General features: G+C 35.4%; 1 protein-coding gene across 6 annotated transcripts in view; it reads left to right on the top strand.

Moving 5' to 3' along the window:
• RB1CC1 (RB1 inducible coiled-coil 1) overlaps window positions 1–12,106 on the top strand; it is a 77,441-nt gene that overhangs the window by 21,855 nt on the left and 43,480 nt on the right. For 5 of the 6 annotated variants that reach the window (XM_074577027.1, XM_074577024.1, XM_074577025.1 and 2 more), the window contains 2 exons: window positions 7,284–7,486; window positions 8,451–8,874. In XM_074577027.1, coding sequence (XP_074433128.1) covers window positions 7,284–7,486; window positions 8,451–8,874 — 627 coding nt within the window. Of the gene's footprint in view, window positions 1–2,559; window positions 2,615–7,283; window positions 7,487–8,450; window positions 8,875–12,106 lie in introns of all 6 variants that reach the window. The other variant, XM_074577029.1, reaches the window with a different exon arrangement.

Genomic DNA, 12,106 nt, shown 5'->3' with positions numbered 1-12,106 from the left:
ACAGATATTTCTGTTTCACTTTTTCTGATCCATACTTTGTATACGCTGGTATATAGCCTTTAACTTTTTTTTTCGCAGTAACAAGTAGTTCTAGATTCTCCTTTAACAAGTATTTTTATTACTCTATGCCTTTATTTCCTCTCCATTGTTTTTTGTCTGTCTAAAAGTGACCATTATTGATTGAAATTCTGCTTTTGCTTTCTGCATTTTTTGCATAATTTTTAGATATCCTTAGTTACTACTCAGATATAACCAAAAGTCATCTTTTAGTTCACAGTGGAGGCCCTGACATTCTTATAGCCTTTTGTCCGTAAGTGTATAAGGTATAAGTATACATAAAAGCAGCCTTTTTTTTTTTTCCACAATCAAAACTAATTTCACTAACTTATATGTAGCCTTTTTTAGATTTTAATACCTCCTAACCAAAAATCATTCCTGTAGGAAACTTAGTGCTTCCTGTTTGGTTTTCTGTGGTACTGTGATTATTATATCAAGATACCTCTATTTCTTCTTTCTTTCATGATTTTAACATCTCTAGGTTTTCTTAAGTTCTTGTTGATTACTCAAGATCTTGTTATGTAGAATTCATCGCATAAATATTTGGTAGCTTTAAAGAAGCTATGTCTGTTACCTTAACTTGTTCTTTTACCAGTTAAACTGAGATTCTTGCCATAGTTTTTGTCATATGCAGCACAATGTCTTTGTTTTATAAACTTTTGTTACCAGATCCTGTTTGGTCAGTGTTTGTTGCAGCTGCTCTCTGGCTTTTAAATCTCAGTTAAAGCAACTTTCTTTTTTCATTTTATGTCTTAGTATCCTGCTTTCCCTTTGACTAAAATCTTACCTTTGAGATATCTGTGCCTAAAGAGTTACAGCTTGCCTTTTTACAACTAGCCTGGTTTCCCACCTCTCTTTCTGTTCGGCAGTTTTGGCCTTGAGCTGCAGTATCTGGACAATGAGGTGCACAGTGTTCGCAAAACGTTATGTACGCACCAGCTTAGGAGAAGACAAGCTGTTCTCTACATAGCGGATTGTGCAATAAACTATGTTTTGTTATTCTTATGGTCTTTTAACACTACTGCTTAAAATAATTTCTGGTAGTTTAGCCTTTAGGAAAGGATTATTTTTTTTTTTTCAAGTGATCTAACTGAAGTTCCCATGTTATTTGTCCCAGAAGGAGGTTATTGGAAACTTGGACTTTTTGTTAGTGGATGTGTTTCACATTTCATGTGGTACTGTTGCTGTCATTATCAAACTGTCAATTCCGGTCAGTTTTTCTTTAAGAAATAGGAATGAGGATGAGAAACTTGTGTAGTCATTTTGTTTGGTTGCCAAAACCATGGCTGCAGTTGTAGTACCTAGATCATTCTTGGTTTAGTTCCAAATGCTTCACAATACTTAAGCCAAGAAGCATAGTCACGCTTCCTGAAAGCTGCGTATCTGCTGTTTAGAGAAATGCTCTTTCACTTCTACTAGAAAGCTTTTTTTGACACCCTCCAGAACAGAGTTACTTTAAAATTTTAATGTTCTTTAAGGTGTTGTAATGTTTGTAGCAATTGTGTAGCTAAATTAATGCTACTCATTCTTTTTGGCTAAATTACTAGGCTAATCGGCAGACAGATTTCTAGCTCCTCCAGAGAAGTCCAGACTTCTTTGTAACTCAGATTAACAATCAATCTCTTAATCTTTTAAAGTAATTGAGCTGTGTGGGGTTAAAATGGAGTAGGCTTTGGTTTACCCTAAGGTATACTAAAAGATATAATATGTGTTTTGGTTGGCCTTTGTAACCAGAACTGTTAGATCAAGCTTTTAGAAAAATCACCAGGAGAAAAAGACTTGGGTGGCTTGGAATCAAGCTAGTAGAAATTATCACTTACCTTGTACCATGCTTTGATTCACTGGCTGTGGTGGCTTGTCAGCTTCTCAGTATTTTTTTGGTAGTAAATTCTGTCACTTGACTTCTCCCAGCCTCCTTTTAATATTAGAGCAAAGAGCTAGTGAAAGCAGTACTGAAGAAAAAGCCACTTATCTATGACTTACAAAATAACTTATTTTGTATTATGCTGATGAAATAGATACTTTCTGAGTGTGTAATAAGCTGTGAACTATGTGCACAAATGTCCAAAGGATGCAGTCACCAAAAATGACCAATACTAAAGGAGAATGGAATAACCAGCTGTCTAATGGAAGGAGAGAAATTGCCGTGAAATACCAGTCTCCCTCACAGTGAAGTTAACTGTTCCAATTACAGGTTTTAAAAGCTGGAACCTTGAAGTGGTTAATCCAGTAGCTTTACTGATGTTTTAGTTGGAGGTGTATGAATTAGAGATAATGGTCTTGGTTATTAATTTTGGTACGCAAGATAATGGTTACCTTCTGTATAAGTATTTATCTGCTGTTACAGTGTATGGACGTGTGTAATTTCACTTTCAAGGATCTTTTTTGTTGGCTTGAGGTGTTTGGTTTTTAGGGTGACTGAAACCTAGAAGGAGTCCTTTTTGCAGGATTTCAGACACGTGGCAATAGAGGACTTTGATGACTTGTTTCCTTTTACCACAGGGTTGTAGAGAATGGAAAGAACCCTGCATTTCCTGAGAACTTTTGTTCTTTAGAGGTAAGTCCAAAGACCACTTAAGACAAACAGACCTTCCCCGGATTTTTTTCATTCAGATCAGCAGAATTAATGACAGTGGGATACAAAGACAAAGTCTTGAAATTGATGGGAAATATTTTACCAGTTAATTTTTGTTTTAGATAAAATATACTTTGCTTCTACCAATTTTGGTTGAAACATACTAAATGAAAGTAGTTATAATCAGAATCACCTAAATTTAAGTTAAGATGTTTGAAGGAAGTAATTCAAGTAAACATTCTGTTAAAGCACCCAGCCAAAGATAAAAATCTTTCTGGTGGGCCTGTGAATTTCTTGACAAATTAGGAAGTGAAGAGGCTTTTATTTACTCTTCAGTATAACAGCAAGTAGAGATTAGCTCGTGTTTGTCTAGTCATGTACTGGTAGTGGTGCTTCTTGAGGTCTACGTTCCAGTGGTATGGTGAAGCTGTCAATGTTCTAGCTATGCTGGTATAGCCAAGTAAGGTGGACGTAGCTCTACAAGGCAACTGAAGTTAATTTTTATGCTCTGTGAACCATTGGGTGTCTGCCAATTACCCTTGAGTGTGTCTGTGAAAAATCAATGACAAAAGCAAGCCTGTTGTTATGCAGGCTTTGTTTTCTATGCTGGAGCTGGCAACTTTACTGAGAAGTGTTAAAACATGTTTGGATCGCAGGCTTTTATTTATATTTGTGACATAATTCAGTTTTTAGCAGAGAACTGCTTAATTCTTTTCTGCATATAGACATACTGGTTATGTGTAGTGGATTGGTCTTGATCCTTCTAAAACAGCCTGAGGAGGTCTCCCCAGAAATGTTGTCTATGGAAATGGTAGGAAGAACAAGCTAAATGACTTGAAGATGTATTTCAGTAGTGACGGAATGATAAGAAACAAACATCTGTGTAGTTTTTAATTTCTTAACTACTTATAAGCTACATAGATGCTCTAAAGGAAGCAAAAAGCTTGACCACTTCATTTTCTTACTGCAGACCCTCACGTTTTGAAAGCAGGGTTGTAGCATTGACTGAAATAGTGTTTACTTCTTAACCCCTCCATGCAGCATTAAAAAAAATAAAACAATGCTTTAACGCAGTGCTCTTATACCCTGCATTGGTGTCTGCTTAGTATGGTCTGAGACTGAAACAGTTCTGATAGCTGGACAAATAGTTACTCCATGTGGTTTGAACTTTATTAAAACCATCTACTACCCTGAATTCAGAGTAATATTCCTTACTATTTGAATGTAATGAGCTTGTTTCATGATATTGCCTAAGGAACCAGCATCAAAAGCGGTAGTGGGGTCCTACAGACTCTCATTGTGTTTGGGTTCATCCATGCAGATGGAATTCTACTGCTTGCCCCTCACCACCTGGAGGGAATTTTTTCAGTATTTGAGATACACATGTAAAAATAACTTCGGGAGGATGATAATATGGAATGCCATTGTAATAACTTGCACATGTGCCGTGAAACAGTCATGTCTCTGTTTAGCCATACAATTTGAGCTGTAGTGTATTAGCTTGCAGGTAACTTTGAAAATATGTTATTTGAAAGAAACTTAGCTATATTTTCAGGCTAATGAATTTTGAGCTCATTGAGCTTTAAATAGCTCAGAACAAATCTTTTGTCTCTCAGTACTGTGTTTATGATTCCTTTCATAAGGGGACTTTTTTGTTTTAATGTCCACATCTGCATATACAACGAGGAGCTGCAGCTGATCGGACAATGAATACCTGGTTGAATACTTAGATGGCATTGGGGTATTTTTAGTTTTATGTAACAGTTCCTTTGGGTATGTCTCTATTATATGACAGATCCTGACGCTTACTAGAATGCCCTTCTGTTAGGTGGTTTCTAAAAAATAAAGAAACATGAATTTAGCTCTCTGGGAAATACTGTTGTTTACTCTTACTTTTATAGGAGTCAGACTTCTGGGATACAAGCTTCTGGTTTGGTTAAATTTGTGTAAATTGACACAGGTCGGACTCGTAGACACAGTGTCAGTGCTGGTCATCAGTAGTGTAACAAATGGTCTCAACTGTAATGACTTTTTTTTTCCTACTAAAATTTGGTAACTTGTGACCTCTGTTTTGTGTTCGAAAGTGCGTTGCTGAGGACATAACCTTGTTAAAACTAAAATCTTAAATCGACAATACTTAGTTTCTCAAGGGAGCATCAAGAATGACATATAATAAAGCTTCATAGGACGACACAAACTTGTAGCTTTTGACTTCCATTGTGAACACAATAAATAGATCTAGCTAAAAAAACAAACACTGCCCACTAGTTAAGAGTATGTCTCAGAGTGGAAAGTGTGGTCATATCAAGCCTAACATGTACATTTCCTTATTACATGTGAGTTGTGCCATGCTAAGTGAGTTTGTCCAAAGGAAAATAGAACTAACAGAAGCTTCTACCCAGGGCTTTTAAAAAGCATTTTTATTTGAAGGTGGGAGAAGTCCAGTTTTTCCTTTCCCAGTGAACTGTGATACTCACTTGAAGGAACTGCATAAAGAGCCTTTATGATCCGTTTTTGATTTTATAGATGGGTTATATTGTTGTAGTCTTCAAATAATGCGTGGTTCTGCATGTGCTCTCACTTCTGGAATTATTGCCCATAGTTTTGAGGAAGGTTGGCTTTAGGAAGAGAATAGTGTTGAAAGTGAAACGCTTGTGTGCATTTCCAGGACATCTATTAGAACACGATGGGGACACGTAGTTACTTTTTCAGCTTCATATTTCTGGTGTATTTTATAGTATACCTTAGGGTGAAACAGCCTGTTCTTAATATGATAATTGAGGAAGCAGTGGCTCTGCTTTTTTTATATGTGCTGTGGAATTTGCCTTTGTGTAATTTGTATACAAAGTGAATTTAAGAAAATAAGAAAAATTGTTCAAGTTGTCAGTATTGCTTTAGTCGGCTTATGTGAATTCAAGTTGTATAGACGAGCTGGAGATAGTCTGAAGAAGATAACTTGCAAGTTTTGGCACTATCTGGATGCTGTCCCAGTTGTGTTAACGGTTGATTTTGACTTGGGAAGCAAGACCTTATGCAGCAAATAAAATAACTGTTCTTTTCAAAGTGGAAATCCTTCTTCTCATGTGCACAGAAAGTGAGCAAAGTTCAGAAAACAAAATGACAAATAGCATCTTTACTATAAAAGTTTAGTAATTTGTACTAGCTTTTGATTTCCTTGGAGTTGCTTGTATAAGTATGTTTATATATTAATTGTTCCTCTGCCGATAGCTTAAGATAACAATGATTTGAAGGACAGCGGAATTTTTGTCATGCTGCTTCAGACAAGGCTTGGACTTTGAAGGAAAAAAAAAAAAGGAGGTGGGGGGATGTTCATAACTTTCAGGTTTTGTCAGTTTTAATGCTGAAACGTTTCAATAAAATTCTCTGCAGTTTTGTTGTTTATTTCAGGAAGATAAGTTTTGCTGGGCTAAATTTTTTTTGTGTGTGTGTATGCATACGTGCTGCTAAACGTGTGTTCAGCAGCAAATGCATTCTGAAATATGTGTGCTGCATTTTTAACGCTGCTGTATAACTTGTCCATGCGTGGTTTTCTCACGTGTACTAGAGCCAGAGTTATGTGTTCAGTCCTAGTTTAACAGTATGCTCAACCTGCAAAAAGTAAAGATTTTATTTCTTGGAGGGTGGGTATATATTAGAACCCAACATACAAGTAAGCTCAGGAGAGTATTTTCCATGTAGTATGTTATTGACGAAGTATTGAGCTGAAAGATTCATTGTATGACTTTTGTTTTACTTTCTTATTCTGGTATTTGGGTAGTAGGCACTTTGAGGTGGACAGTCTGTCTTCTTAAACTGGTAAACTTAAAGTAGTTACTTTTCTACTAGGAGTTACAACTTTTGAATTTAATATAATAGGCATTGCTGTTAGTGCACTTTTAGTATGATAAAGTACTTGCCATATGTAGATCTCTGATTTAACTCTGACAAGTTGGGTGGTAATTAAATTCTCACTTTCTTATGCCAGTAAAATGCCTCTGTCGTCCAGTTCTTTAATGGAAAAGCTTCCATGTTGGTTTGCATATACCAAGTTTCAGGGTGTGTTTTAGAGTTTTCTGGACACTGTATGCTGCTGCTCATCACATTGCATCTAGTTTATTAATCCATGGAAGACTTCAGTTAACTATCTACCCTGCTGTTTTCCTCATGCGTCTCTTCTTCCATCTGATGCACCTGTGCTTCTGTGGACTGATCCTGCAGTTCATTGTCTTGTTCTGGGCTTCTGCTTGGCTCATCAATAATTTTCTCCTTAATGGACTTTGTTTGCCAGCTCCTTCTACCACATTAGTACAGGCATTATTATTTATGCATGTGTGCACTGAATATTCTCGATTAGAAGCATTTAATTAATTTTATAAGGTTTTTTGGAACTGCAACTTTCACTTGCCTGTTTTGAAGATATTTCCCAGTAAATAGTCTACACATTTTTTCGTCATCTAATTAAAATTTTTAATTAAGAATAGAGGAAGTTTTGTTATTTTTGGTTGAGGTTTTAAGGTGCACAACTCTTTAGCTACCTAAATCTAACACTTTATGTTAACATTTTCTAAAAGTCTCACTTTACTGTGGTAACTATATAAAACATTAATAACCTGAAATGATTCGCATTTTTTGTTGGATATTTTTTTCGCAGGAAATGTATGAGGTTGCCAAGAAACTTTGCTCCTTTTGTGAAGGTCTTGTACATGATGAACATCTTCAGCATCAAGGCTGGGCTGCCATAATGGCCAACTTGGAAGATTGTACATACTCTTACCAAAAGCTACTTTTCAAGTTTGAAAATGTATATTCAAGCTATTTGCAGTCCATAGATGATATCAAGTTGAAACTTACACAGTAGGTTTGCTATTAAACTTCAGCCTCAGTCCCCGAAGTTACTATATTTTAAACTTATTTTTTGAGTGCTGTGTGTCTGGTGCTAGTTCTAATTAATCAAGCATGTGTGTGTGTGTTTGATTATGTATCACTTCCTGTTCTATACTATTTATTTTTTTGACTGACACTTTTTCCTTGTATACGTTGGCACACAGAAATTATATGGAATTATATGGAAGACGCATTTGTTAATGAACAGCTGTTTAAGAGCTGAAGTCCTTCCAAATGTGCACTAGAAATAGCTAGATAGTAAATTTAGATATTAATCAACATTTTAAAATGCATATTTGCACTTCTGAATTAATTGCTTTTTAATACACTTGAGCTGGTATTAAGAATTACGATCTGTGTTAAAAGTATGAAGTCATAACGCAATCTTTCTGTGTATATGTATACCTTTGAGAGCGTGTGTGTATATATGTGTGTATATACATATGTATATATGTGACATCTTTCTGAACAACATAGTATTATGATGGTGATGAATATGGTGATATATTATAGTATATCTGCTATAAAGCTGCAAGAGCTTTGCCTAACAGAAGGTATTAAAGAAATAAAGCATAAATATGTTTTAACTGGAAAAAAAAAAGTTGAACTTTGTAGCTTTTACCAAATATATAGACAGTTTATCAAACTGTCCTTTTTTTTATTGCATTATAAACGTAAGCTTACTTGGAAGTTTGGAAGAGTTCATATTCAGCAGTGGAGGAGAGCAAAAATTATAACTACTTTAGCTGTCCTCCCACGATGTTGATACTGACACAGTATTTTGAAAGAGTAGTTACCAGATTAATTTTGAAATCAGCTTCAATTCTAAAATAAATAGTACTTTATATTACGCGTGGTTTATATCTCAGTTTTTATGTCATGTTGGCTTCTAGATACTGATGTGTTTTTCTTTTTACCTTTTTCAAAAAAAAAGCTTGGGTTCTGCTGTTTCTATCATGGCCAAGATACCGCTGCTGGAGTGCCTAACGAGACATAGTTACAGAGAGTGTTTAGGAAGACTGGATTCTTCAGCTGAGCATGGAGGGGCAGAAAGTGAAGAAACTGAGGATGGGAAATTGGTTTCTTCTGATATATCTAAAGTGAACAGTAAATCAATGTTAGCCTCATTTTGCAAGTCAGTTGAACATTCAGCTTTGGAAGGCACAGATTCTGAAAATGTAAAAGGTGATAAGGAATCTGGTGAAAATGCTACTGTCCAGGACAATGAAACATCAGTAGAATTGAAAGATGATGATCAGCCTTCCTTCAACGTGTCTTTGTTAGACTGGATAAATGTTCAAGATAGACCTAATGACGTTGAATCGCTGGTCAGAAAATGTTTTGATTCTATGAGCCGGGTAAGTTACTGATTTTTTTTTTTTTTAAATCAAATTATTTTGCGTTGAATATTGGTGTTTAGTTTGCGGACAACAGTGCTTTTGAAGTGACTCAACTTTTTGTAATTCGTTGTTTCTCACGTAACTTTCTGCATGGAGACCCAAGCAGAAGCTGGGGTGGGGTGGGCAGTGGGGGTGTGGGAAGTAATTTGAGTTCTTGAGCGTTAAGAATTTGATCTGTAGGAAAAAGTATAATTTCACAATGTATGCTTGTTATCTGGATTGTTTCTCAAATAGCCATTCATGTTGGAAAGCCAATAGCTTCTTGTACTGTACGAGTAAAGTGACTTTACTTCTATTATTTCTTTGCCTTTTTCATAGAAATTATTCTAGTAATGAAAGTAAAGCTTTTGCTGGACCAAAGTTAATGTTCTTTGTGTTGAAAATACTGAAGCCTTTGTTAAAACATAGGACAAATTAATGTGGTTAATTGCGAGAAATTTACATACTCTATACATGCATTCTTTATTAGCTGGTACAGATGCACTTGGAAGAGCCCACCATGTCCATTTGCATTTCTGCTAGTAGTAGAATAAAACATTGCTCACTTTCTTTATTTTCCAAATGATTATTTTAACCAGTGAGCATTATAACCTTTTAAAAACCTGTTGCCTAGAGGTTTCCTTCTTTCTTTGCTTTCATTTCAATTTTCTTACATTGTCTAGCCTTGTTTGCATATGTACAATTTTATACTACTACAGCTCAATATATGTTGAACGAATAAAACAGTTTCTGTTGTCTTTGACACTTTATTTCCTCCTTAAGGTAGGACTGGAAGACTGTGTCAGTTATATCTAAATCCCATCTGTTGTAGGGATCATTATGATGCAGTCAGTTCTGTACATTGTTTTTTCAATTCTGTTTTAAAAGTAGTTGGAGAATTTGACTTAATATTAACGGCTGCTTAAAATTTTCAGCTGTCTTAAATAATAATACAGAAAAGGCTAAAAGGAAGATTGGACTTTACAAGTTTTTTTTCCTTTAGCCAAAAAAATAGTCAGTTTTGTGTGTGAAAGACTTCCTAATTGCAGAAGTCTGAGACAGTTATCTGTCCTGTTTGTTCAGTAATGCTACAAAGTGCTTTCTTTCTACTAGCCTAAAACAAGAGTAACAAAACCCAGTAGTTTGGTTGTGAGCGAATAAATTCGCTTTGTACATAACCTTAAAAGGGCACAAATGTAATGTCTCATAAAGATCAATGTTTTAAGAGACAGATATTAAACAGTTGCTTCCAAATAAATTATAGTGATACTAAAGATACAAAAAGGAAAACAATAACCACTTTAGTTATATACTTACTGTGCCTGTGTTGATGAGCTTGTAGTCATATCTGACATACATCGCATGTTGCAGAGAGGCTGTCATGTAGTTGTGTGCTTTTCTGTCCTTGCCTTATCTAAGACTAGTTAGAAATCCTTTGTTACAACTATTGTAATTGTTTTGTAACTTAAGCTGGTTTGTGTAGGGGAAAAAAATGTGATTGCTCCTGCAAAAATGAAGTTTCTTTTTATTTTCTTGGCATAAGCAGAATTGGCAGTAGGGAAAACACTTTAGTCAGACTATTCTGGCCACTACCAGAACTGTAATTGGTCAACGTTGAACTACTTTAGTTCACAAAAATCCCCAAAGCTTTGAAGTGATGTGATAGCTCCTAGTTTTCCTTAGGAAAACATTAATTTACCCTGTTTTGATAGCAGCACAAAGAAAGGATTGAATCTTTACCTACTATTGATTTAGGATTAATTTCAAATCAGAATTGGCCTCTAGCTGAAAAGGAGAAGAAAATACTAAAAAATATTTGCAATATGATTGTTTTTTTAATATTTACTTGAGATGAACCTTTATCATAGCAAGCTAGAATAAAATGGCACTAACTTTTTTTTATGGATTTTCCCGCATTCCCCCCATGCGCTCTCCTTCTTGGAAATATGAACCATAAAAATGGTTTGTGATTGCAATTCTTGTTTGAAACTCTGAATTCGGGTTTTCATGAGAGTTTAAAGCCATCAGAATATGAGCTTTATACCTTTGATGTCGGTGGCCTTGGCAGAACTGGTGTGTCACACAGAGCGCTGCTAGGTATCTTGTTCTCCTAGCCTCTAGGTGTTTATAGAAAATGACACTTCCAGTTGCAGAAACCTAGGCTGCAGCAAAAGCAGTGGTTAAGTAGGAGCTAAATAGACATTTCTGTTAAGTGCTATCATAGCCACTTAAAAGTCTCTTCCTTTTCCAGCCTTTAAGATGAGGATAGCAATATTATCTACCAGTGAAAATAAAGCTGAGTGCTACAGATGCAATTAGGTCAAAGATGGGATAAAAAGTATTGATGGAGGAAATAAATTATAGGGTGAAATGAGAGGAACAGGCTTTTCTTTTTTTTTTTTTTTTTTTTTGTAAGGAGAGATAAAAAACAATTAGTTTCTGAAGGTAAAAAGGAAAAAAAAAAAAAACCACACCATATTGTTCTTCAGTATTTTGTCTGTCAAGAAACTGTTCAGGATGCCACAGTGGAGTAATCCTGAATAGGATGGCAATGAAGGTGATCCTATAAAAGCAGTCTGGCTTAATCCCAGAGACTATTTTTGGTTCTTGAAGATGGACAACTCATTTGAGAAAGACCAAGATTCATAAGACCATAACATACTAAAACCTGACCTTTGTAATTTTCAGAAAACTGTAATGTATTTTGTGACGCTAATAATAACATCAATTATTTATTCTGAAAAGTTCTGGGCTAATTACCAGTTTTTAGTACTTCCCCTTACGGTCTTGTTTGTTTGTTTTGGTTTTTTGTTTGAAGAGAATGAAAGACCTATTCTTTGTAGTTGCTCCTTAATTTGTAATGCTTTTCCTCTTCAGGTTCCTCTCTATATACCCCAGAAGGGTGTTTCCAGAATGAAAAAGTGCTGTGTATGAAAGCTTTTATACAGTTAAATATATAGATTGAGGGGAACATAGTACTTTTATTTATGCTAATATTGATTCATATAAGTGGTGGCTTTTCTATGGGTTAATTTGTGTGCTCTGTGATGTGAGTGGCATTAACCCTGCACATTGATGAAAGAAGCCCATCTTGTGATAGCTAGTGGGACCTTGCAGGATAGGATCCTTTCCACTAGGTTCTGATATTATAGATGGCACACTATAACCATTTTGGATAATTTTTTTTCATATTCTGCTAACACCTAATGAC

This window comes from Larus michahellis, chromosome 2 (genome assembly GCF_964199755.1).
Source record: "Larus michahellis chromosome 2, bLarMic1.1, whole genome shotgun sequence".
Taxonomy (NCBI): domain Eukaryota; kingdom Metazoa; phylum Chordata; class Aves; order Charadriiformes; family Laridae; genus Larus; species Larus michahellis.
This window is presented reverse-complemented; position numbering and strand designations above follow the sequence as displayed.